At 47.2% G+C, this 26,431-nt stretch overlaps 1 protein-coding gene across 1 annotated transcript in view; it reads right to left on the bottom strand.

Annotated features, from left to right (window-relative positions):
- Positions 1-24,500, bottom strand: part of LOC145359198 (growth factor receptor-bound protein 7-like) — a 138,526-nt gene extending 114,026 nt beyond the window's left edge. Inside the window, exons 1-2 of the mRNA XM_080213663.1 lie at positions 24,347-24,500; positions 17,725-17,812 (exon numbers count right to left, since the gene is read on the bottom strand). Of these exons, the coding sequence (XP_080069789.1) occupies positions 17,725-17,812; positions 24,347-24,355 (97 nt within the window). The 5' untranslated portion in view covers positions 24,356-24,500. The remainder of the gene's footprint in view (positions 1-17,724; positions 17,813-24,346) is intronic.
- Positions 24,501-26,431: the final 1,931 nt, after the last annotated feature.

The raw sequence follows: 26,431 nt of genomic DNA, 5'->3' as shown, positions 1-26,431 counted from the left end.
GCCTTTATAGCGAGGGGGATAGAATATAAAAGCAGGGTGGTCTTGCTGCAACTGTACAGGGCACTGGTGAGGCCGCAGCTGGAGTACTGTGTGCAGTTTTGGTCACTGCACTTGCGCAAGGATGTTTTGGCCTTGGAGGGAGTGCAGAGGAGGTTTACTAGGCTGATAGCGGAGATGAGGGGATTGGACTATGAAGAGAGACTAAATAGACTGGGTCTGTACTCGTTGGAGTTTAGAAGAATGAGGGGGGATCTTACAGAGACGTATAAGATAATGAAGGGGATGGATAGGGTAGAGGTAGAGAGATTCTTCCTGCTCAGAAAGGACAGCAGGACTAGAGGGCACAGCCTCAAGATAAGGGGGGGCGGTTTAGATCGGAGTTGAGGAGGAACTTCTTCACTCAAAGGGTGGTGAATCTCTGGAATTCTCTGCCCGTTGATGTGGTGGAGGCTGCCTCGCTCAATATATTTAAGACGCGGGTTGATAGGTTTTTGGTAGGCAAGGGGATTAAGGGTTATGGGGAGAGGGCGGGAAAGTGGAACTGAGCCACTTCAGATCAGCCATGATCTTATTGAATGGCGGGGCAGGCTCGAAGGGCTAGATGGCCGACTCCTGCTCCTATTTCTTATGTTCTTATTAATCTGTGTTTTATTTTTAACAGCATGTCTCCTCGTTTACTACAGTCCCTTCAATTCTATTCCACATGACTCTCACTGCCATTCCCATTCTCTCCTGCACAGACTGGGTCTGAGTGGGTGCAGCTTACAGAGTTCCTCACGGGCACCCAATGCCATGCTGCATCTTTGAGTTTGCAGAGTTACCACCATTGGATTATCTGCCCGTGGGAACATCCCAGCAAAATCCACAATCCTGACAACAACCGTTGACCACAACTGCACTTTCCCATAGAGGTTGTTGGATGGTGAGGATTTAACTGTCATTATTTGGTCATTAGATTGGTTCCACTGGTCAGCACAACATCGAGGGCCGAAGGGCCTGTACTGCGCTGTTATGTTCTATGTTCTAACTGTGGCACTGACTCTCTGTGGAGAGAGGGAGGGGGGTCTTTATTTTCCCGAATGAGTGAGGCTGATCCAGAGACTGTCTCATCCAGTGACTGATCCAGTGACTGTCTCATCCAGTGACTGATCCAGTGACTGTCTCATCCAGTGACTGATCCAGTGACTGTCTCATCCAGTGACTGATCCAGTGACTGTCTCATCCAGTGACTGATCCAGTGACTGTCTCATCCAGTGACTGATCCAGTGACTGTCTCATCCAGTGACTGATCCAGTGACTGTCTCATCCAGTGACTGATCCAGTGACTGTCTCATCCAGTGACTGTCTCATCCAGTGACTGATCCAGTGACTGTCTCATCCAGTGACTGATCCAGTGACTGTCTCATCCAGTGACTGATCCAGAGACTGTCTCATCCAGTGACTGATCCAGAGACTGTCTCATCCAGTGACTGATCCAGAGACTGTCTCATCCAGTGACTGTCTCATCCAGTGACTGATCCAGTGACTGTCTCATCCAGTGACTGATCCAGTGAATGTCTCACCCAGTGACTGATCCAGTGACTGTCTCATCCAGTGACTGACTCATCCAGTGACTGTCTCATCCAGTGACTCATCCAGTGACTGTCTCATCCAGTGACTGATCCAGTGACTGATCCAGTGACTGTCTCACCCAGTGACTGATCCAGTGACTGTCTCACCCAGTGACTGATCCAGTGACTGTCTCACCCAGTGACTGTCTCATCCAGTGACTGATCCAGTGACTGTCTCACCCAGTGACTGATCCAGTGACTGTCTCATCCAGTGACTGACTCATCCAGTGACTGTCTCATCCAGTGACTCATCCAGTGACTGTCTCATCCAGTGACTGATCCAGTGACTGATCCAGTGACTGTCTCACCCAGTGACTGATCCAGTGACTGTCTCACCCAGTGACTGATCCAGTGACTGTCTCACCCAGTGACTGTCTCATCCAGTGACTGATCCAGAGACTGTCTCATCTGATTGATGTTATTTCAGTCAGAAATTAACAAGCACCTTTAGCAAGTCATCTTCCCAAAGAGGTACCTGTCCCGAAATGGAGCAAACCTTACCCAGTATTCAGAAATAGAATCAACAGAAGGCCATTCAACCCTTGCTTTGAACAAGAAAACTAACAATAGGGGACCTAGCCAGGGTAAAATGTAACTAAAGATTGATGGGAGAAAACAGTAACAGAACAACGGGTGATCTGTCAGGAGGAGATGCCCCATGTTTGTCTTCTGAGGTGCGGTTTTTCACTGTGGTGTGTCGGAACTATCGATCGATGAGTTGAGCGCCATATCCTGTTCTTATGAGGGCATCTTTCAGTGTCTGGAGGTGTCTGTTGCGATCCTCCTCATCTGAGCAAATCCTGTGTATACGGAGGGCTTGTCCATAGGGAATGGCTTCTTTAACATGTTTAGGGTGGAAGCTGGAGAAGTGGAGCATTGTGAGGTTATCTGTGGGCTTGCGGTACAGTGAGGTGCTGAGGTGACCGTCCTTGATGGAGATGCGTGTGTCCAAGAATGCAACCAATTCCAGAGAGTAGTCCATGGTGAGTCTGATGGTGGGGTGGAACTTGTTGATATCATCATATAGTTGTTTCAGTGATTGTTCACCATGAGGCCAAAGGAAGAAAATGTCATCAATGTATCTAGTGTATAGCATCAGCTGAAGGTCCTGTGCGGTGAAAAAGTCTTGTTCTTACCACTGGTAAGAATGAGAACTGCAGTGATACCAGCAGTACAAGCAGGGTGTTGAAGCTGGGAGCCATCGCACATTACCCAGCATTCCTTTACTGGCCTACTTGGAGGTAAATGGCGCCACATAGTGTCTAAACAAAAGGAAAGAACTGTCACTTCCATGCATCCAATGGCTCAGTCTTCTGTTTAGGGAGATTCCTACGTCTGCATGTGAACAGGAATGTGTTAGTGAGTGTGTGAGAGTGTGAGTGTAAGAGAATGAGAGAGTGTGAGTTTGTGTGCTTTATTATTCCTCATTCACGTTAATTACAGGAAGAAATCTTGTCCCCTGCCCTTGGTGGTCTCCTTGTGTCTGATTGCAGCTGGATTTGATACTTGCTGATTTTAAACTTGGCCGTTTCCACGGTGGGAAGTCACAGATCACGAGATCGGACTGAGAAAAAATATTTTAATTTATAATCAAACTCTTGTCAATTTTGTTTGAAAGAGAATTTACACGGCGTTAGTCGGACATTGCTCACTAGGAATGCAAAGAAGATCAGCTCTGCTCCCTGTTGTGGTCCAACAAGAAGCTGAATCCTTTGGAACTGATGATGTGGAGTTGGACTGGGGTCAGCACAGTAAGAAAGCTCACAACACCAGGTTACACTATCTGTAACCCCCACAACTTGCCTGGACTTGCAAAACCTCACTAACTATCCTGTCTGGAGACAATGCGTGTCTCTTTAACCTGTGTTTAACCCTCTCTCCACTCACATTGTCTGTACCTTTAAGACTTGATTACCTACAGAGACTCGCATTCCAACCATTATCTTGTAAATTGAGTTTGTGTCTTTATATGCCCTGTTTGTGAGCCTAACTCCCACTCACCTGATGAAGGAGCAGTGCTCTGAAAGCTCGTGCTACCAAATAAACCTGTTGGACTTTAATCTGGTGTTTGTGAGACTTCTTACTGTCCTCTGGTACTGACAGGGGTAATCCTGTATCCACAGCTCAAGAGATGACAGACGGCTCAGTGTGACTGCGATCAAACTGTCCAACACGAGGTGAGGAACTCACTCTCCTCCCTGCTGTCTCTTTAGACCTTTAAACCGAGGGATATACCCGGCGTAAAGCAGGGAATACACAACACATTCCAGTCTGACTTCCAAACTAAAACTCAGATAAAGGTTCTTAAATGTTCCTCTCCAACACACTGCTCCTTCAGCAGCAAACACTTGGCACAAACATTACAACCTTTCATTTAAGAAGTGGAATGTAGGGCAGGCACGCTGGCCTTGACCCGATTAGAAAAGAAATGTCACAGTCTCAGATTCTTTACACAAACTGCATCGATTGGAGGATAGAGAATGGCAGTGACAGGAGTTCACTTTCTGCGTGCTTTTCATTCTTATAAGCTGACAGATGAAACTGGTGACGTGTGTACATCCAGAGAGGTGGCAAAGCTGGCACTTATTTATCCTTCAAATGGTTTGAGGCAATATGGGTAACACGTTAGACCACTCAGAGATTGGTGTGAGACTGGGATTACATAAAGACCCACGGTGGGTCAGGATGGCAGTGGTTAGCATTGCTGCCTCATGGGGGGTACGGGAACAGGGCCTGGGTGGGACTGTGGTCATTGCAGACTCAATGGGCCGAATGGCACTGTAGGATTCTATGATTCTGTGGCAGGTTTCATTAAGAAAGGCATTAGCGAATCAGCTGATGTTTTTATTCAATCTGACAATGTCACGATGGGCGTTGCTGAAACATCAGGGAGAACCCACAAACAGCTCAAGGTGAGAGCCCGGGGTACACACACAGACTGAGTGATTGTCAGAAGCTGGAAATCTCCTAACTCTTTACCCAGTGGAATCTTTAACATTTGGCTAAACTGAGCCTTGGTTTAAAGTCTGCTGTAATAATGTGAAAGCTCAGAGCAGGTGGGGTTTGGTCAATGGAAGTTCAAATCCTCCCAGCTCTTCAACTACCATCCAGTGTAATAGGGAGCAGTGATAGACCTGGCCTCTTTTTAAGATTAACGCCCTTTACATGTTTTCATTGTTAGAGGTTGTTTTGTCTCTCTGCGGAGGCCTGTGGACACGAGGGTATTTATCAGCGGTAAAGCTCAGTCACAAAGGCCCAAGGGAAGTATCCCGCTATGACAGATTGCTAGGAAAGCAAGAAGATCCAAGAACCGAGCGGCATATTCAACTCATAACTTAATAAATTTCCCAAAGCTGCCGGAAGCATTCTTGGAGATAACACGATCTGACCTCCAACTGTACCTTCAACCATCCCTTCCTTACCACAAACTCTTGCCTTGGAGATCCGATCATTATGAAGCCTGACTCTCAGCCAATAATCTGCACTGGTTTTGACTTCTGACAATCTGGTCATTGAGAGGAAACAGGAAGAAATGATGATGACACAGGAACAGGATTGGACCATCCAGCCCTGATGAGCTTGATTCACCGTTAATTTAGATCACGGTTGATCTCTTGATGTCATTGGTATAAAGAAATGTATTTGTTCCTGTTTTCAACATTCTCAGTGACAGAGTCACCACGCCCTCCGGGGAAAAATGTTCCAAAGATTCACCACCCTCTGAGTGAAGAAATTCCACCTCATCTCAATCCTAAAATGACCTCCTCCCTTAGTTTGAGACCTAGGAGCAATACTTGGGGGTTGGTTTAGCTCAGTTGACTGGACAGCTGCTTAGTAATGTGTCTTGCTGATGATAATTGAACCCACGAGACATGGAAATGAAAGTTTTGTTGGGTAGGATTCCTGATCTACCCGATCTAAATAGAGAATAGCAGGCTGGAGAATTCTGTAGCTAAATAATGTGGCACGTTTGCAGCAAGTGATTTGGGTGTTTGTGTAAGACGCATTTCAATTATATCAACTATCGAAAGTGAAATTTACCATTTCACTTGAAGTATTATTTTTCTGTTAATTTATGTTTAATTTACTTTGTTTCAAATTCATGTTAAAGTAACAGAAACACAGGAATTGGGAGCAAAAGTTGGCAAATTCAGCCCTTTGAGCCTGCTCCGTCATTCAGTCAGATCATGGCTGATCTCTCCCTGGTCTCAAACCCACCTGTTCCCCTTATCCTTTTTATATTAGAAATATATCCATCTCCCTCTGGAAGCCATTCAATGATTCAGGCTCCACCGCGCTATGGGGCAGCGAGTTCCACAAATCCACCACCCTCTGTGAGTACTTCCTCCCCATCTCGCCTTTAAATCTACCGCCTCTCAACCTACACCTGTGACCCCCTGTTTGAAATTGCCCCACAAGAGGAAATCTTTGGAACGAGATTTTACAGCCTTGCTCATCCCAAAACCATAAAATCCCATCTGAGGTCAACAGACCTTCCCATGCTCCACCCTCACCCACTCCGATTCCCGTGGTGGGCGGGACAGAAAAATTCCGGCCATGGTTGACATTTACTCTATAAATCCCTCTTAAAATTTTATATCCCTCAATCAAATCCCTTCTCATCCTCCTAAACTCCAGTCAGCATAAGCCCAAACTGTTTAACCTCTCCTCATCAACCCTTTCCTCCCCAGGATCAATCTGATGCATCTTCTCTGAACTGCCTCCAATGCCACCACATCCTTCCTCAAATAAAGAGACCAAAACTGCACACTGCTCCAGGCAGCTCACAGGTTGAGAATGTAGAAGAATAATTGATTCTAGATATCAGGGTGTTGGTTACAATCTAAGCTAATGCAGTTTTATTTTTTTTGGGTTGTCCCCTGGGGTTTCAGAGTAGGGTTTCATTAGGTTGATTGACAATAGACATTTGTGTGAACGGGAGGAGCTAGGCTTACAAAGAGATAAGCAGACAGTTTCTGCTTGGATCTGCAAGAAGCAAGAGGTGTCTCTCTTTCTCTGGAGTCTGCTGTTTGGGAACTGCTAGAAAAATAGGTCTCTCACTCCACAGATGTTCTGGATGCTTGAGGACTGGCATCCCATGTGACCCTGCATGTTTTTGACAACTGATTTTGAAGAGGATTTTAAGTCTATCAGAGGAAAATTGCTTAAATTGTAACAAATATGAGATAGGTTAGCAGTTAAGAATTATGTCTTTTCATGTTTAAGTATTTCAATTAATAAATGTTAAGGTAATTCATTCATTATCATTAAACTGTATTGTTAAAATAAAGTTTGTTTCGATAACAGCTCCCTAGTGTGTCAATAAAATCACATCCCAAAAGTGGCCAAACCATGAACCTGGATGTTATTGATTGGTTGTTAGAAAAGCAACTCTGGAGAGTTACATAATCAGGACTATCATCTCCCAAGGGAGAGAGGGTTCAGAGAAATGTGTTTTGCTGATAATAATCAAACCCTCATACCCACACCAACCAGCATCCTCACACTAATGCCAAAATAACAATAATAGTTGGTGTCTAGGCTAACTTCATATTATATCTTGGAGTTTCTGATCTAGTCTCTAACATCCCTCTTTGCTGGAGCTACTCCAGCAACTCCTGATGGATTATTGAGTTGAACTGTTATGGACAGGATACATCTCACCACACTTCCCTCATTGTTGATCCCAGATATAAAGTAAAGGTGTTTAATAGCAGAACTCTTGGCCACCTTCTCCCCCTCTTCACAATCTCACTGTGGACTCTTACATCCTGAAATAGGGTCTGTAGGTTTGCTGTATTTCAAAATACAAACACAGCTTCATATTCAGGGCATTTTCAACTGCAATGTGAATGTGTGTCTGCTGCTAATTACTAACACCTCAAATCATTTGGGATCCCTGTGAGAGGCTGAACCCACTCAAATCTGTATCTGCAATCGAACATCACTGGCTATCTTCCTGAATCTGGTGCACTGGTGCAGGGACAATAATCTCTCCCTCAATGTCAACAAAACGAAGGAGATTGTCATCGACTTCAGGAAGCGTACCGGAGAACATGCCCCTGTCTACATCAATGGAGGTGAAGTAGAAATGGTTGAGAGCTTCAAGTTCTTAGGTGCCCAGATCACCAACAACCTGTCCTGGTCCCCCCCATGCCGACACTATAGTTAAGAACACCCACCAATGCCTCTACTTTCTCAAAATACTAAGAACATTTTGGCATGTTAGCTATGACTCTCACCAACTTTTACAGATGTACCATAGAAAACATTCTTTCTGGTTGTATGAAGAACATAAGAACTAGGAGCAGGATTAGGCCATCTGGCCCCTCGAGCCTGCCCCGCCATTCAATAAGATCATGACTGATCTTTTTCTGGACTCAGCTCCACTTACCCACCCACTCACCATAACCATTAATTCCTTTACTGTTTAAAAATGTATCTATCCTTGCCTTAAAAACATTCAATGAGGCAGCCTCAACTGCTTCACTGGGCAGGGAATTCCACAGATTCACAACCCTTTGTGTGAAGAAGTTCCTCCTCAACTCAGTCCTAAATCTGCTCCCCCTTATTTTGAGGCCATGCCCCTTAGTTCTAGTTTCACCCCCCAGTGGAAACAACTTCCCTGCTTCTATCTTATCTATTCCCTTCATAATCTTATAGTTTTCTATAAGATCTCCCCTCATTCTTCTGAATTCCAATGAGTATAACCCCAGTGTACTCAGTCTCTCCTCATAAGCCAACCCTCTCAACTCTGGAATCAACCTAGTGAATCTCCTCTGCACCCCCTCCAGTGCCAGTATATCCTTTCTCAAGTAAGGAGACCAAAACTGTACACAGTAACTCCAGGTGTGGCCTCACCAGCACCTTATACAGCTGCAACATAACCTCACTGTTTTTAAACTCCATCCCTCTGGCAATGAAGGACAAAATTCCATTTGCCTTCTTAATTACCTGCTGCACCTGCAAACCAACTCCTTGAGATTCCTGCACAAGGACACCCGGGTCCCTCTGCACAGCAGCATGCTGCAATTTTGTACCATTTAAATAATAGTCCATTTTGCTGTTATTCCGACCAAAATGGATGACCTCACATTTACCAATATTGTACTCCATCTGCCAGACCCTCACCCACTCACTTAGACTATCTATATCCCTTTGCAGACTTTCAGCGTCCTCTGTACACTTTGCTTTGCCACTCACCTTAGTGTCATCTGTGAATTTTGACACACTACACTTAGTCCCCAACTCCAAATCATCTATGTAAATTGTAAATCATATCACAGCTTGGCATGGGCTCCTGCTCTGCCTAAGACTGCAGGAAACGACAGAAGGTTGTGAATGTAGCCCAGACCATCACGCAAACCAGCCTCCCATCCATTGACTCTGTCTACACTTCCTGCTGCCTCGGCAAAGCAGCCGGCATAATTAAGGACCCCACGTACCCCGGACATTCTCTCTTCCACCTTCTTCCATCGGAAAAAAGATACAAAAGTCTGAGGTCATGTACCAACTGATTTAAGAACAGCTTCTTCCCTGCTGCTGTCAGACTTTTGAATGGACCTACCTCGCATTAAGTTGATCTTTCTCTACACCTTAGCTACGACTGTAACACTACATCCTGCACTCTCTCCTTTCCTTCTCTACGAATGGTATGCTTTGCCTATATAGCGCGCAAGAAACAATACTTTTCACTGTAGTGAACCATGTGACAATAATAAATCAAATCAAATCAAATCTTGCAGGCGCTGATTCTGAAGGCAGAGTTGGAGACTTGTTGATTTCCTTTGTACGCTGACACGAACAGCAAGGAAAAGGCAGAGGTTCCACAAGAGGCCGGCAGAGGATCAGAGAATTTGCTGCAAGGTGTGGTTATTGGACTGGACGAGGTTGTGGAGATCGGGGGAGGTGAATGGACCGTGTAAGGATTCAAAGGCAATGAGAAGTTCAGAATCAAGGAGGAGCCAGTGGGGAGTTCAATAGGCACAGGGCTGACAGGTGATTGGGAGATAGTCCAGCTAAATAGAGAGAAACTATTCCTATTGGTGGAAGGAGAGACGGAAGCAGAGGGCCCAGACTGAAGGTCATTGGCAAACAAAGCAATGGCAGCAGGAGGAAAGATTGTACACTCAGTGAGTGGTCTGGAATACACGGTCTGAGAGTGAGGTGGAGGCAGCTCCAACCAAGATTCCAAAGGGAATTGGACCATTACCCAAAAAGGAAGAATATGGCAGACTCCTGGAAAAAGGATAGGGAGGGGAGAGGAGAGGGATGGGGTGAGGGATGGGGAGCGGAATGGGGAGAGGGAAGGGGAGAGGGATGGGGAGCGGGATGGGGAGAGGGATGGGGAGAGGGATGGGGAGAGGGATGGGGAGCGGGATGGGGAGAGGGATGGGGAGAGGGATGGGGAGAGGGATGGGGAGCGGGATGGGGAGCGGGATGGGGAGAGGGATGGGGAGAGGGATGGGGAGCGGGATGGGGAGAGGGATGGGGAGAGGGATGGGGAGCGGGATGGGGAGAGGGATGGGGAGAGGGATGGGGAGAGGGATGGGGAGAGGGATGGGGAGCGGGATGGGGAGAGGGATGGGGAGAGGGATGGGGAGAGGGATGGGGAGAGGGATGGGGAGCGGGATGGGGAGAGGGATGGGGAGAGGGATGGGGAGAGGGATGGGGAGCGGGATGGGGAGAGGGATGGGGAGAGGGATGGGGAGCGGGATGGGGAGAGGGATGGGGAGAGGGATGGGGAGAGGGATGGGGAGAGGGATGGGGAGTGGGATGGGGAGCGGGATGGGGAGAGGGATGGGGAGAGGGATGGGGAGAGGGATGGGGAGAGGGATGGGGAGAGGGATGGGGAGCGGGATGGGGAGCGGGATGGGGAGAGGGATGGGGAGCGGAATGGGGAGAGGGATGGGGAGAGGGATGGGGAGAGGGATGGGGAGAGGGATGGGGAGAGGGATGGGACATCTCTTTTTGCTGGCGATTGGCAAAGCTGAGGTTGATCTCAGTCAGGTAGATGTTGAGAATTTGATTCTATTGGTCGGGGTAGTGGACAGTGCATTAATATTCAATTGTCCCTGTGCGAACTCACACAGAATTCAGAAAAGAATTTTTTACCTAAACGTGGTGAGCATTTGGAATTTGCCTGCACACTGCGTGGAGGAAGAGAATTGTGTCAATGATTTGAAGGATAAAAACATCAGGCAAGAGAAAGGCAGAGAGGAACACGCTGAGAGGCTGGAGAGGGTTGGGAGGGAGCGGAGTGCAGATAAACAGCAGCATGGAGCAGATGGGTTAAACTGCCTATCCCTGTGCTGCAAATATGTTGTTATTCTAGACGTGATTGTAATTGGATACCACAGAAACTTACCATGCAGCAGGCAATTAGCAAATGATATGTTCATTTTCATTACAAAGGGCTTGGAGTTCAGGACTAATGAAGCAATTATATAGGGTCACAGCTGGAACACTGTATACGGTTTATTATAGAGGGTCACAGCTGGAACACTGTGTACAGTTTATTATAGAGGGTCACAGCTGGAACACTGTGTACAGTTTATTATAGAGGGTCACAGCTGGAACACTGTGTACAGTTTATTATAGAGGGTCACAGCTGGAACACTGTGTACGGTTTATTATAGAGGGTCACAGCTGGAACACTGTGTACGGTTTATTATAGAGGGTCACAGCTGGAACACTGTGTACAGTTTATTATAGAGGGTCACAGCTGGAACACTGTGTACAGTTTATTATAGAGGGTCACAGCTGGAACACTGTGTACGGTTTATTATAGAGGGTCACAGCTGGAACACTGTGTACAGTTTATTATAGAGGGTCACAGCTGGAACACTGTGTACAGTTTATTATAGAGGGTCACAGCTGGAACACTGTGTACAGTTTATTATATAGGGTCACAGCTGGAACACTGTATACGGTTTATTATAGAGGGTCACAGCTGGAACACTGTGTACGGTTTATTATATAGGGTCACAGCTGGAACACTGTGTACGGTTTATTATAGAGGGTCACAGCTGGAACACTGTGTACGGTTTATTATAGAGGGTCACAGCTGGAACACTGTGTACAGTTTATTATAGAGGGTCACAGCTGGAACACTGTGTACAGTTTATTATATAGGGTCACAGCTGGAACACTGTATACGGTTTATTATAGAGGGTCACAGCTGGAACACTGCGTACGGTTTATTATAGAGGGTCACAGCTGGAACACTGTGTACGGTTTATTATATAGGGTCACAGCTGGAACACTGTGTACGGTTTATTATAGAGGGTCACAGCTGGAACACTGTGTACGGTTTATTATAGAGGGTCACAGCTGGAACACTGTGTACGGTTTATTATAGAGGGTTACAGCTGGAACACTGTGTACGGTTTATTATAGAGGGTCACAGCTGGAACACTGTGTACGGTTTATTATAGAGGGTCACAGCTGGAACACTGTGTACAGTTTATTATAGAGGGTCACAGCTGGAACACTGTGTACAGTTTATTATAGAGGGTCACAGCTGGAACACTGTGTACGGTTTATTATAGAGGGTCACAGCTGGAACACTGTGTACGGTTTATTATAGAGGGTCACAGCTGGAACACTGTGTACGGTTTATTATAGAGGGTCACAGCTGGAACACTGTGTACGGTTTATTATAGAGGGTCACAGCTGGAACACTGTGTACGGTTTATTATAGAGGGTCACAGCTGGAACACTGTGTACGGTTTATTATAGAGGGTCACAGCTGGAACACTGTGTACGGTTTATTATATAGGGTCACAGCTGGAACACTGTGTACGGTTTATTATAGAGGGTCACAGCTGGAACACTGTGTACGGTTTATTATAGAGGGTCACAGCTGGAACACTGTGTACGGTTTATTATATAGGGTCACAGCTGGAACACTGTGTACGGTTTATTATAGAGGGTCACAGCTGGAACACTGTGTACGGTTTATTATAGAGGGTCACAGCTGGAACACTGTGTACGGTTTATTATAGAGGGTCACAGCTGGAACACTGTGTACGGTTTATTATATAGGGTCACAGCTGGAACAGCTTTGGTCTTTATACCCGAAGATTTGCAGGTTAGGTTGATTGGCCACGCTAAAAAAAATTGCCCCTGAGTGTCCTAAGATGCATAGGTTAGAGAGATTAGTTGGTAAATATGTGGGGATGTGGGGGTAGGGCCTGGGTGGAATTGTGGTCACTGCAGATCCCATGGGCTGAATGGCCTCCTTCGGCACTGTGGGTTTGCTATGATTCCCAATGTTATTTTGTTGGATTCCTGGGTTAAGGATATTGTGTGATGGGGATTGAGGATATTGTGATGAGGATATTGTGTGATGAGGATTGTTTGGCAGAAGGTGATACATTCCTTGGCAGGAGAATCCCGAACTCAGGGTCAGCGTTCCGCTAGTTCGGACACTGATGCTGAGAAATGTCTTTACTCCGAGGGTAGTGAATGTTTGGAATTCTCATGCCGCGTGCACACTCAGCCAGTGAATCTCTTCAAGTTAGGAACTGATAGATGTTCCGATACTCAGGGAGTTATGTAGATAATGCGATCTGCTATGATAATATCAATGATGCAACAGGCTCAACACGATGAGTAGCTGATTTCTCACACTATGGTCGGAATTTTACCATCCCATCCGCCACGGGAGCTGGAGCAGGAGAGGGCAGACCAGGGAAAGTTGTTCTTGGGTAGGGTGTTATGGTTTTGGGATGAGTGAGGTACCAAATGGGGGTGATTCTCCGACCTTGTCGCGCTTGGCACAGGTCATGGCAATTCTGAAGAATAGCGTGCGGGTCTGGAAATCAGTTTGGCACCCGGCCAGTGCCAAACAGTTTGTGAGTCTTTCAGCCCCTTTGTAATGACCTGAACTAAATTACATCCAGAAAGGGCGTGAGGCTGATTAGCATATATAAAGTAGCATTTAAATATGTAAATCTATTCAAATCCCAGAGCATGGAATTCACCGGCCTTCAGGAGCAGCGCGGGAATGGTGAGATTCATTACTGGTCTCCGCTAGCGAGGACCTGGGGTAATGGTCACACCAGGGGGGGATCGGAGGACACTGAAGTGCCCAGGTGGTCGGGGGAATGGCTGGGTAGTGTCTATCGGGCATCGCCCACCTGGTTCGGTCCGCCTGACACACTGGCAGTGGCCACTGGACACCTGGATGGTGCCAGGGTCAGTGCCTACGGCCATGCAGCCTGAGTACAGGCTATGACGAGAGGCTATGCAGGGGGACCCATCGGGAGGACCCTGATGTTCCAATGCTGGTGACCTGGAAAGGAGGGGGTGGGTGGGGGAACATGTCACTGATGAGGGTGGGGGGGTAGAGTGAGGGGGTTGCCCAGTGCACTGTGAGATTGGGGTGCCTTGCAAAACAGTGGTGCAGTGCTCTGAAGCTGGAGCTCACTGCCCCCTACGCCACACCCCCACAGCGCTGAACAGGCATGAGTTCTTGGAATGGACTTGTGTGTCACGGTGTTTTGGAGAAAAGGGAGAGCTGGGCATCTAGATGTCTCCAAAAGCAAATAAAGCAGCTGCCTGCCATTGATGGAATTGCAGAGTTTGGCTATTGGTTTGCTTCTTAGAAATGAAATTTGCAGAATAATAAATTACTTTTCTGAAGATCTTTGTCAATAATTTCTCATTTACTGATCAAACTCCACTGGAAATGTGGCATTAATGTCCAAAGGAGACAGACGGATTGCTGCCTCAGGTGTGACTGAGCAAACCCCATCCTAAACATCATTGTCCTTTCCTCTCTTAGCCGACGATAGACCTGCTGTAGATATAACCTTCCAATCTATTCCACTCCCTGCTGCGACCCTCTGTCAGCTGTATGTGTTTGCTGCTCTAGGTTTTCTGTGAGATAGCGGGGAAACAGGCGACAGATGGGCTGTAGCAGAGGTTGGGAACACAGTCAGGGAGTAGATAAACAGTCACGGCCCAGTACGACTGTATTGGAGGAACTCAGTCTGGTTCCCGGGAATTACAGATCTGAGACAGACTTCCCCAAGAGATTAGTTACTTGTACAGTTTTAATAATATTTACAGTTTCTCGGCCTTTTGTCTAAGGTGAAAATGAGATCAAACACTGGAGGAGGTGCAGTACCTGCTCCCATCTGTTTGGATCATGTGGATTGAGCTCAGGGCAGGAAGAAGGCAGACTGTCTTGTCAGCTGGAATGTTTCGCTGGTCAAGACTTTTGAACTGGACTTTGAGTGGATTTGATTGGACACAACCAAAAAAAATTTGATTGGATTGAATTCTTGGGGCGTTTGTATTGAGAATGAGATAGTTGTACTTTGGTATCAGGAGCTTATTAAACTGCCTGCAGTGAAGCAGGCACGTGGGATCAAGGCAGCCTGAGGATTTAGGCAGTGTTGCCTCATGTTAAATCCAGCACAGACCAATAACAACCAGGTGAAATACTGATAGCTGGAGTTAAGTTAGCCTTTTTCAGTTAGCTGTTAACTCCTTAATAGCTAAAGGCCTTGGGTCAAAATGTCCCAAAAACTCAAAAGGTGTTCAAAGAAACTTATTCTAACGTAAAACCACTAGAAAATGACTCGCACCTTCAACCACTGAGTGGAAGAGACAAACAGAACATATCCTTCTGACTGAGGACATTGAACTATCTGCTGGAGATAAACAGCCTTACACTCAGACCAGGACTGTGTTTCCAGTGTGTGATCCACACCCAACTTTTATCTGAGAATGACTCGCTTGTTGAAGATGCTTTTTTTTTTGTTTGCATGTTGCAAGCCAATTGCATGTGAGAGCTGACACAGTCAGTGTTGGTTGTTTTGAGGTGCTGACACTAGATTGGTTTATTTCAAACTAACACTTACTGTCCCAGCGCCTGTCCCCATCACAGACCCTGAGGCAATCGGCAGCGAGCCACAAGAACTCCCATTGGGTGTTAGTTCCTGTGCTGACGATGGAGCCTGGACTGTCTGCCTGTCTGTCTGTCTGCCTTTGTGTGTATGTGTGTGTGTGTGTCTGTCTGTGTGTCTGTCTGTCTGTCTGTGTGTGTCTGTCTGCCTGTCTGTCTGTCTGCCTATGTGTGTGTGTGTGTGTGTGTGTGTGTGTCTGTCTGTCTGCCTGTCTGTGTGTCTGTGTGTGTGTCTGTCTGTGTGTCTGTGTGTGTCTGTCTGCCGGTCTGTCTGTCTGCCTATGTGTGTGTGTGTGTGTGTGTGTGTCTGCCTGTCTGTGTGTCTGTGTGTGTGTGTGTGTGTCTGCCTGTCTGTGTGTCTGTGTGTGTGTCTGTCTGCCTGTCTGTGTGTGTGTCTGTCTGCCTGTCTAGCTACCAAGGGTTAATCTGGATGGTAATCCCCCAAATACAGCTGGCAGGTTTCTCTGCTTTCCAGCCAATATTACCCTACCTCTGAATGGAATGAGTCAGATTTAAAACACGTGAAGACATTCTGACTGGCTTCTAATTCACAGCTCTGTCTGAAAGCGATTAAATTGCTCTCTCTTGGCCGGTGTCTCGGTTTTGTGATTTCCCCACAATCAGTTTCTTGAACAGTGGAAATGTCAGCACTTAAATTAACTTTTGTTTCCATGGCAATGTGCCACCCTGCAAAGATTTGAGTGATGTTGTTTGGCAGTGAGGGAGCCACACTTGTGTTGTTGAAGAGACTTTTGTGTTTGACGATTTCCGTCTGAATGAATCAATAACCTGGAGAAAGTCTGAACCAATCCAGGACACCGAGGGTAATAATGTTCCTTCCCGTCAAGTCCTGCTGCATCTTTGGCAGTAATTCCTTATCTCATGTCACTTCACTCGGAGCAGGACGGGAATAAGGAGCTGACATTGTCACCAGGAAGAATACTGCGAGAAATTACACCCCAAACATGCTGCATTTGTGAGCAATAAAATTAACTCTGAACAAGTTTCACATTCCTTCATGGGACATGGGCATTGCTGGTTAACTCAGCATTTATTGCCCATCCCTAATTGCCCTTGAGAAGGTGGTGGGTGAGCTGCCGTCTTGAACCCGCTGCAGTTCATGTGGTGTAGGTACACCCACAGTGCTGTTAGGGAGAGATTCCAGGATTTTGACCCAGTGACAGTGAAGAACAGTTGATATATTTCCAAGGCAGGATGGTGTATAGTTAGGAGTGGAACCTGCAGGTGGTTGCCCTGTCCTTGTTGTTTTAGACCATAGAGTTAATGGTTGCGATCTAGCTGGTCCGCTGCCCCGGTCGATCGATGCAGTGGACTGGGGCGATACCACGTGAGGCTGAAAATCCGGTTTGTAGCCGAATGCCATCCTTGCGGCTCGGTTTTTCAGTGGGATTGACTCCTCCACCCTCCACTTCCCACCCCCGCCCCCTGCCCCTCCCAAAACAAAACACTCTGACTTCCAGATTTTTCTGACACTGATTTGCTCGGGAAGATTGCGTCCAATGGGTTTGGAAAGTGCTGTTAAATGAAATTTAACAAGTTGCTGCATTGCTGCACTGTGCATCAGTGGTGGAGGGAAGGAATATTCGATGGGGAATTTCTTCTCCCAGAGGGTCATTAATCTTTGGAATTCCGTTTTTTCAGAGGGCAGTGGGTGCTGGGTCATTGAATATATTCAAGGCTGAATTCAGCAGATTTTTGATCCAGAGTCACGGGTAATGGACACTGAAAAGTGGAGATAAGGCTACAAACAAATCAACAATAACCTTATCAAATGGTGGCAGCTCGAGGGGCCAAATGGCCTCCTCACGGTCCTTCTGTTCTTATGTTAAAGGCTGGATCTAATTGGCGGATTTGGAGGGTTTGTAAATAGAATGACGGAAACTCAGGAGTAAGTTATGGTGATACAGCAAAGGACAGTTTACAAATTACCCAAGTTAAATGGTGAAACTGTCAGCTTCATTCTGTCAACTTCTCAAAGAATCCATGTCAGACACCCTTCCTTTCATTTCCTGCATTGCCTGGGTGTGTGTTTCACACGAATCACATCTCACACAACACCAGTAATGACATCCTCAAATTCAATGGCAGAAAAGGTTGATTTCATTGTGAAATCTCAAACCGGGATTTGGTTAAAGGGGAAAGGACGATGTGGACAGTTCCGGGTGTTTCACCTACCTTGATGTTTGGTTGTGGTGTCACTGGATAATACCTGACCTCGGATCCACTCCCGTAATTTACAGATTGGTCTTTTCTCCACGTCCTCCTGCAGAAAATAGGAATTGAATGAGAGCTTTCCAGATACAATAGACAAATAGAAATGTGAAAAATATTCACCAGGACAGGCAACATCTGTGGAGAGAGAGCGAGAGTTAAGAGAGTTAAGAGACACTGAGGGCAGGGTGGAGTTAGGAGTGGGGTGATTTAATCAGGTGGAGGATGCGAGGTGGGGATGAAAGTGCCTTCCCTTCCTCAATCCTAGTTATTCTGGGGTGACAAGGCTATTGGATGGCCTTCCAGCCCTGTCACCAATTCAGGCCGTTTAATGGGAATTCCACACAATAACTTTATCTTATCGCAGTGAGTGTTCAGCCTGTGCCTATACCATGTGGGAGGCTTGAATGGGGGTTCAGTGCTGCTGGATTTCTGGGAGAGTGTCCCCCAATGGTTTTCACTTCTATCAGTGAAACTGTTCACGTTTGGCCACCTTTGATGGGAGAATTATACATGATCTTCACTGGAGAGAGCCTTCACCAGCGAGGCCACACAGGCCAGATGATACCGTCCCGGGATCATTAATTCCATCCAAATGCACACGAAAATAAATATAAATAATTTAATCAGCTTTGTGCTGGAAATGGGCTCCGGGTAGACTGCGACGGTAATCTGGTGCCAGTAAGATCGGGAGAGGTGAGAAATCAGGCGTGAACCCGATTTCTCAGATCTTGTGCGATCTTACTGGCTCACCCCGCCCGCCAGCCAGCGGGGCGCGATGGAGGGATCACCTCGTCTCCCACCCCCCGCAACCCCCCTCCATTGAATTCTCTCCCACAGCCAGTGTAAGCTCTTCCCTTTCATCAACTCTCCACTTCTTCCCTGGAGACATTCAATAACCAGGTGAGAGGCAGCAGGTTAAAGCCTCACTGCTACTCAATGCCGGTATTCCATAAACAACATTCCCTTTCTGGATAACACAGGGAAAGGAATGCCCTGTGATTTATTACCTATCCCAAACTCCCAGTCCAGCTCCCAATGTCTGCAGTTTTGAGGAACTGGATCATGCCCCTTCTCGCTGCATGTCACCAAATCACTTTGTCAGCACTTCTGTTTTTAATTATTTTCTATCAAGATTAAGAATTGTGTGACTGTCTGACAATAATTCACTGCCCAAATCCCAATGAGAAATCCTTTAGTGCTTTTGGAAAATGTTTAAAGAGCCTGAACCCTGTGAATCTGTGTTTTTATCCAAAATATCCGCAAGTCTTCAAGTTGCCTTAACGTTTGCTTAAAAAAACCGATACAATGACATGTGGAGCTGGTGTGATTATTGCAAAAATCTTAACATCTAATTCTGAATAATAGTTAACAATCGCTTCAAAAACAGAAAATCTCATCGGCCCAACGACCCCGTCTGTTAGTAACTACTCCCAACCTCACCCACATTCTCCCCACCCCCCTCAACCCCACCCACATACTCCTGACACCCACAACCCTCACCCCCACCCACCCACCTCTCCACACCCCTCAACCCCATCCCCACACCCCACGCCCACACCCCTCAACCTCATCCCCACACCCACCCACCGCCCACACCCCTCAACCCCATCCCCACACCCCACGCCCACACCCCTCAACCCCATCCCCACACCCACCCATCGCCCACACCCCTCAACCTCATCCCCACACCCACCCACCGCCCACACCCCTCAACCTCATCCCCACACCCACCCACCGCCCACACCCCTCAACCCCATCCCCACACCCACCCACCGCCCACACCCCTCAACCCCATCCCCACACCCACCCATCGCCCACCCATCGCCCACACCCCTCAACCTCATCCCCACACCCACCCACCGCCCACACCCCTCAACCTCATCCCCACACCCACCCACCGCCCACACCCCTCAACCCCATCCCCACACCCCACACCCACCCACCACCAACACCCCTCAACCTCACCCACAATCTCCAAAGCCCTCAACCTCACCTGCCCACATCGCACCCCATCCCATGTCTCCTCCAGGAGTAGACTTAATTATTTATCCTCCTTGGTGACTTTCCCAGCTCTCCCAGCTTTCCCTGGCATTCCAGCCTATTCTGAATGAAGGAATTGTGAGACCGAGGTTTATGTTAACTTTGTGATCAGATGCCTCACTTTAAACACTGCATCTGCTTTGCAGACCTAACAGTGGAAGTTCGCACTGTGATCCTTCCAATATAATCGAGGCTCCCAGCCAGCATTCTGCCCAGGCTTGAGTGATCCTCTGAATTTGTGCTTGAAGCTGTGTTGAGACTGAGAGAACATGGGTAACCTTGCCAGTGGCTCAGCGGGCAGTACTCTGCCTCTGATTGGAAGTCATGATGTGGAGATGCTGGTATTGGACTGGGGTAAACACAGTAAATAATCTCACAACACCAGGTTAAAGTCCAACAGGTTTATTTGGTAGCAAACGCCACTACCCTTTGGAGAGCTGCTCCTTCATCAGGTAAGTGGGAGTTCTGTTCACAAACAGGGCGTATAAAAGCACAAACTCAATTTACAAAATAATGGTTGGAATGCGAGTCTTTACAGGTAATCAAATCTTAAAGATGCAGACAATGTGAGTGAAGAGAGCGTAAAGCCCAGGTTAAAGAGATGTGTATTGTCTCCAGACAGAACAGTTAGTGAGGTTTTGCAAAGCCAGGCAAGTCATGGGGGTTACAGACAGTGTGACATGAACCCAAGATCCCGGTTGAGACCGTCCTCATGTGTGCGGAACTTGGCTATCAGTCTCTGCTCAGCGACTCTGCGCTGTCGTGTGTCGTGAAGGCCGCCTTGGAGAATGCTTACCCGAAAATCAGAGTCTGAATGCCCGTGACCACTGAAGTGTTCGCCAACAGGAAGGGAACAGTCTTGCCTGATGATTGTCGAGCGATGTTCATTCATCCATCGTCGTAGCGTCTGCATGGTCTCCCCAATGTACCATGCTTCAGGACATCCTTTCCTGCAGCGTATCGGGTAGACAACGTTGGCTGAGTTGCAAGAGTATGTACCGTGTACCTGGTGGATGGTATTCTCACATGTGATGATGTCATCCGTGTCGATGATCCGGCATGTCTTGCAGAGGTTGCTGTGGTAGGGTTGTGTGGTGTCGTGGTCACTGTTCTCCTGAAGGCTGGGTAGTTTGCTGCGAACAGTGGTCTGTTTGAGGTTGTGTGGTTGTTTGAAGGCAAGAAGTGGGGGTGTGGGGATGGCCTTGGCGAGATGTTTGTCTTCATCAATGATATGTTGAAGACTCCAGAGAAGATGTTGTAGCTTCTCCGCTCCGGGGAAGTACTGGATGACGAAGGGTACTCTGTCCACTGTGTCCCATGTTTGTCTTGTGAGGAGGTTGGTGCGGTTTTTCGCTGTGGTGCATCAAAACTGTCAACTGACAAGTTGAGCGCCATATCCTGTTCTTATGAGGGCATCTTTCAGCATCTTTCAAGTGCTGAGGTGACTGTCCTTGATAGAGTCACTGAGCAGAGACAAGTTCCACGCATGAGGACGGCCTCGACCAGGATCTTGGGTTTGTGTCGCACTATCTGTAACCCCCATGACTTGCCTGGGCTTTCAATATCTCACTGGCCTGTCTGGAGACAATACACATCTCTTTAACCTGTGCTTAATGCTCCCTCCACTCACATAGTCCGTACCTATAAAGACTCGGATTCCAACCATTATCTTGTAAATTGAGTTTGTGTCTTTATATGTCTTATTTGTGAACAGAACTCCCACTCACCTGATAAAGGAGCAGTGCTCCGAAAGCTTGTGGATTTTGCTACCAAATAAACCTGTTGGACTTTAACCTGGTGTTGTGAGACTTCTTACTGTGATTGGAAGGCCATGGCTTCATGTCCCACTCCATAGATTTGAGCACAAGACTGACGATAACAGTACAGTAGTGTGGGAGTGCTGCACTGTCAGAGCTCTGTATTTTGGGTAAAATATTTAAACTGAGGCCACATTTTCTCTTTTGGGTGGATGTCAATGTTCAAATGGCACTATCTGAAGAAGAGCAGAATTTATCCAACTTGATTAAGGCAGATTATCACATTGCTGTTTGTGGGATCTTGCTGTGCACAAATTGGCAGTTGCATTTCCTGACTGAGTGGTTGCACAGCAGGAATTATTCATTGGCTGTCAAACGTTTTGAGTTCCTAATGCTTTTATTTGTAGCTGCAAACTGTTGCTTTTCTCAGCAGTTGACAATTCTGAGAGTGAAGTTGTGTTGTTTGATGAACACCCCTCACTGTCTCTGTGAGTGAGAGTGAGGGTGAGGGAGGCTGCAGCTCCGGTCCACTCCACACCCAGACCTCTGTTTCCCTGATCCTGCTGCCCTTAACCCCACAGCCACTGCCCACCCCCACCCACCCCCCCAACAGGGGGTCCAGTCTCAACGGGCAAACAAAATGATTGCTGGAAAATTCCAGCAGATTTGGCAGCACCTGCAGGGAGAGGAAAGGGAACTAACCTGTCCAGCCTGTCTCATCGGAATGGAAGAGAGGGAAATATGTTGGATATTAAACTGTAGCTGGGAATGTTTGTAACAAGATGCAGCCAATTTAAGGACAAGAGAGAGATGGCCCAGTGTTGGGGGGGAGGGGGCAGGGGTATGGAATGATCTGGTGTGGGGGGTGGAATGGATTGAGCTGGAGTGGGGGAGGGGGATATGGGGGGGATGGGTTGGGGGGGAGGGGGGTATGGGGGGGATGGGTTGGGGGGCAGGGGGGTATGGAATGAGCTGGTGTGGGGGTGTGGAATGGATTGAGCTGGAGTGGGGGAGGGGGATATGGGGGGGATGGGTTGGGGGGGATATGGGGGGGATGGATTGGGGGGCACGGGGGTATGGGGGGGATGGGTTGGGGGGCAGGGGGGTATGGGGGGGATGGGTTGGGGGGGATATGGGGGGGAGGGGGTATGGAATGAACTGGTGTGGGGGGGCTGGGAGGGCTGGTTTGCTTTGAGACAAAAATGCATTGGATATCAGGAAAAGGGTTTAAGATGAAGGTGAAAAGTTAGAGTTTAAAGTCGTAAAGATTTATGTTCACCAGTTTAGGGAAAACAGAAGTTGTTTATTTCCAGAATAAAATTTAGACAGTTTAATTATTAGTCACAGTTGGCTTACATTAACGCTGCAATGAAGTTACTGTGTAAATCCCCTCGTCGCCACAATTATACAGAGGCTCGCAGCCTAGTGGCTGCAATCAGCCAATCAGCTCCCCTCACAATGGTGATTCCCCCACCCTGCTCCCTGATTGGTTCCCTGGGCCATTTGGCCCTTACTCTGCAGATTGACCCTTAAAGGGACAGTCCCCACAGTTGTTGGACTCTATGTTAAAGGGACAGTCCCCACAGTTGTTGGACTCTATGTTAAAGGGACAGTCCCCACAGTTGTTGAGCTCTATGTAGGCCGTAATGTGCCAAAACGGAAGATGAGATGCTTGCACTGGGTATCTATCACTGCAGCATTGCAGCACTCCGCAGACAGAATGTGACCATGAGGGCAAGGTGCTGACTTAAAATGGTATCGACAGGAGGATTGGGGTGGTGCTTGTGGACTGAGCAAAGGTATTCCTCAGTGGTCACCCAGTCTGTGTTTAGTCTCCCCAGTGTAGAGGAGACACATCGGGAGCAGCAAATACAACAGATCAAATTGAAGGAGGTGCAAGTGAAATGCTGCTTCACCTGAAAGGAGAGTTTGGGATCTTGGATGTGAAAAGTTAAAGGAGCAGGTGTTGCATCATCTGCGATTAGAGAAAGGGGATGGGGAGTTGGGCATGATGGGGAGTGGAACAGGGTATCCCAGAGGGACCGGTTCCACGGAATACTGACCGGGATTGTGGGGGTTGTGGTGGGGGGGGAGGAGGTTGATTTTATGGATGCATCATGCTGGGGCTGGTGGGAATGGCAGAGGTTTTGAATGCGAAGGCTAATGATTGTTTCCCTTTCTCGAACCTGGGGCACAGATACAGCATCGACTCAGATCAAGGTGGATCCTGGCACCTTCCACCAAGTGTGGCTGAGTGCTCGACAGGTTGCTGTCTGCACCTTATAGAGTCCAAGGGTGATGTCAGCTTTATTTATTTAGAATATTTAAACATAAATCTATTAATTGAACATTTCTGAACCCTGGTCAATATTACTGGAGATTTAGTGAATTTAGCCATGATCTTGGAAGAGGATTCGAGATTCTCCCCCATGGATGCGGCTGAGAGATTGTCCTCCTTAATCACACAATACTTTCCCTGCTTCACAAATTCAACCACTGCTCCCTTTAAGAACTATTGCAATTTTTTTCACCTCCACCGAAGAAAGTTTGAAGTTTTTCATTTTACCCACAACATTTACAAACAGCTAAGTATCGCAGCACTTTTCCAGCTGCGCATTTATCCTGTTAATGTTTTATACACATTGCCAGCAAAATGTTGTCATGCTGGTTTGTTTAACAGAGGCAAAGAACTATCAGTTACTGACCACAACGACAAAGCTTGTGAGTCCCACAATTATTTTACAAAGTCAAGAATCACAGCATTTCAGAAAGTTGAATGTGAATACCTCAAACATCTGGGCGCTGCTGAAGAAACTTGTTCTCAAACCCTGGTATTTATGCAGTAAAACTCTTCTATCTCACAAGCAGTGCACTCGTTCTCTGCTAGTAAACAGCACTTGGCAGCAACTCCATGCAGAGGGAGAGCTGTAACTTCATGGGTACATGTCGCTGCCCTGTATACTCACTGGGAAATGACTGAAAGCACTTTGATGTGAACAAAGTGGCTTGCTTCACCACAATGCCTCTAAATCACCAGCCATTTGCATTTCTCCTTCTGTTTCAAAAAAAGACAACTTTGTATAACCTGCATTTGCTGAGAGGCAGCAGCACTGCGGATCTCCACAGAGTGAGAAACCTGGCTATCCAAAACAGCAACTTGCAACAGGAACCTTCATTCTTGGGTTCTACAAATTGGTAAATGGCATTAGTTTATTGGAACTGTACCCCAGTGAGAGTCAGTGTGTGTGGAACTGTATCCCAGTGAGAGTCAGTGTGTGTGGAACTGGTACGCTGGATGAATACTCAGATCCTGTGTGGATCAGCTGGAGGGGGATATTCACAGACACATTCAATCTCTCTTTACACCAATCTGAGGTCCCTATCTGCTTCAAGAAGACGACCATTATCCCGGTACCTGAGAAAAGCCAAGCAGTGTGTCTTACTGACTATTGGCCGGTGGCTCTGACATCCATCATTATGAGGTGCTTTGAAATGTTAGTCATGGCATGAATCAATTCCAGCCTCCCGGACTACCTGGATCCAGTACAGTTTGCTGATTGCCACAACAGGTCCACAGCAGACACCATCTCCCTGGCCCTGCACCCAACCCTTGAACACCTAGATAACAAGGACACCGATGTCAGACTCCTATTTATTGACAACAGCTCAGCCTTCAACACCATTCTTCCCTCAAAACTCATCTCCAAACTCCAAGGCCTGGGCCTTGGCTCCTCCCTCTGTGACTAACCTCCTGACTCACAGACCACAATCAGTAAGGATCGGCAACAACACCTCCTCCACAATCATCCTCAACACTGGTGCCCCACAAGGCTGTGTTCTCAGCTCCCTACTATATTCCTGATACACCAAATTCCCCTCCAACTACACTTTCAAGTTTGCTGATGACACCACCATAGTGGGTCGGATCTCAAACAATGATAAGACAGAGTACAAGAAAGAGATAGAGAATCTGGTGAACTGGTGCAGCAACAATAATCTCTCCCTCAAAGTCAAAATGAAGGAGATTGCAATCGACTTCAGGAAGTGTAGTAGAGAACATGCCCCTGTCTACATCAATGAGAATAAAGTGCAAGTGGTTGCGTGCTTCAAGTTTTCAGGTGTCCAGATCACCAACAACCTGAACTGGTCCCTCCATGCCAACGTTAAGAAAGCTCATTAACGCTTTAACTTTCTCAGGAGGCTAAGGAAATTTGGCATGTCCACTACAATTCTCACCAACTTTTACAGATGTACCATAGAAAGCATTCTTTCTGGTTGTATCACAGCTTGGTATGGGCTCCTGCTCTGCCCAAGAGCGCAAGGAACTACAAAGTGTCATGAACGAAGCCCAGTCCATCACTCAAACCAGCTTCCCATCCATTAACTCTGTCTAACCTTCCTGCTGTCTTACATAACATAAGAACATAAGAACATAAGAACATAAGAAATAGGAGCAGGAGTAGGCCAACTAGCCCTTCGAGCCTGCCCCGCCATTCAATAAGATCATGGCTGATCTGTCGTGGCTCAGTTCCACATTCCCGCCCTCTCCCCAAAACCCTTAATCCCCTCTCTCATCAAAAACCCATCAACCCGCGTCTTAAAAATATTTAGCGAGGCAGCCTCCACCACTTCAACGGGCAGAGAATTCCAGAGATTCACCACCCTTTGAGTGAAGAAGTTCCTCCTCAACTCCGTTCTAAACCGCCCCCCCTTTATCTTGAGGCTATGCCCCCTAGTCCTACTATCTTGGGAAAGCAGCCAGCATAATCAAGAATGGCACACACCCAGGACATTCTCTCTTCCACCTTCTTCCGTTAGGAAAAAGATACAGAAGTCTGAGGTCATAGAATCCCTACAGTTCAGAAGGAGGC

The sequence above is a fragment of the Carcharhinus amblyrhynchos genome, chromosome 27 (assembly GCF_965287045.1).
Source record: "Carcharhinus amblyrhynchos chromosome 27, sCarAmb.v2.hapA, whole genome shotgun sequence".
Lineage (NCBI taxonomy): Eukaryota > Metazoa > Chordata > Chondrichthyes > Carcharhiniformes > Carcharhinidae > Carcharhinus > Carcharhinus amblyrhynchos.
Note: the sequence above shows the minus strand (reverse complement) of the source record. Positions and strands in the feature narration are given on the sequence as shown.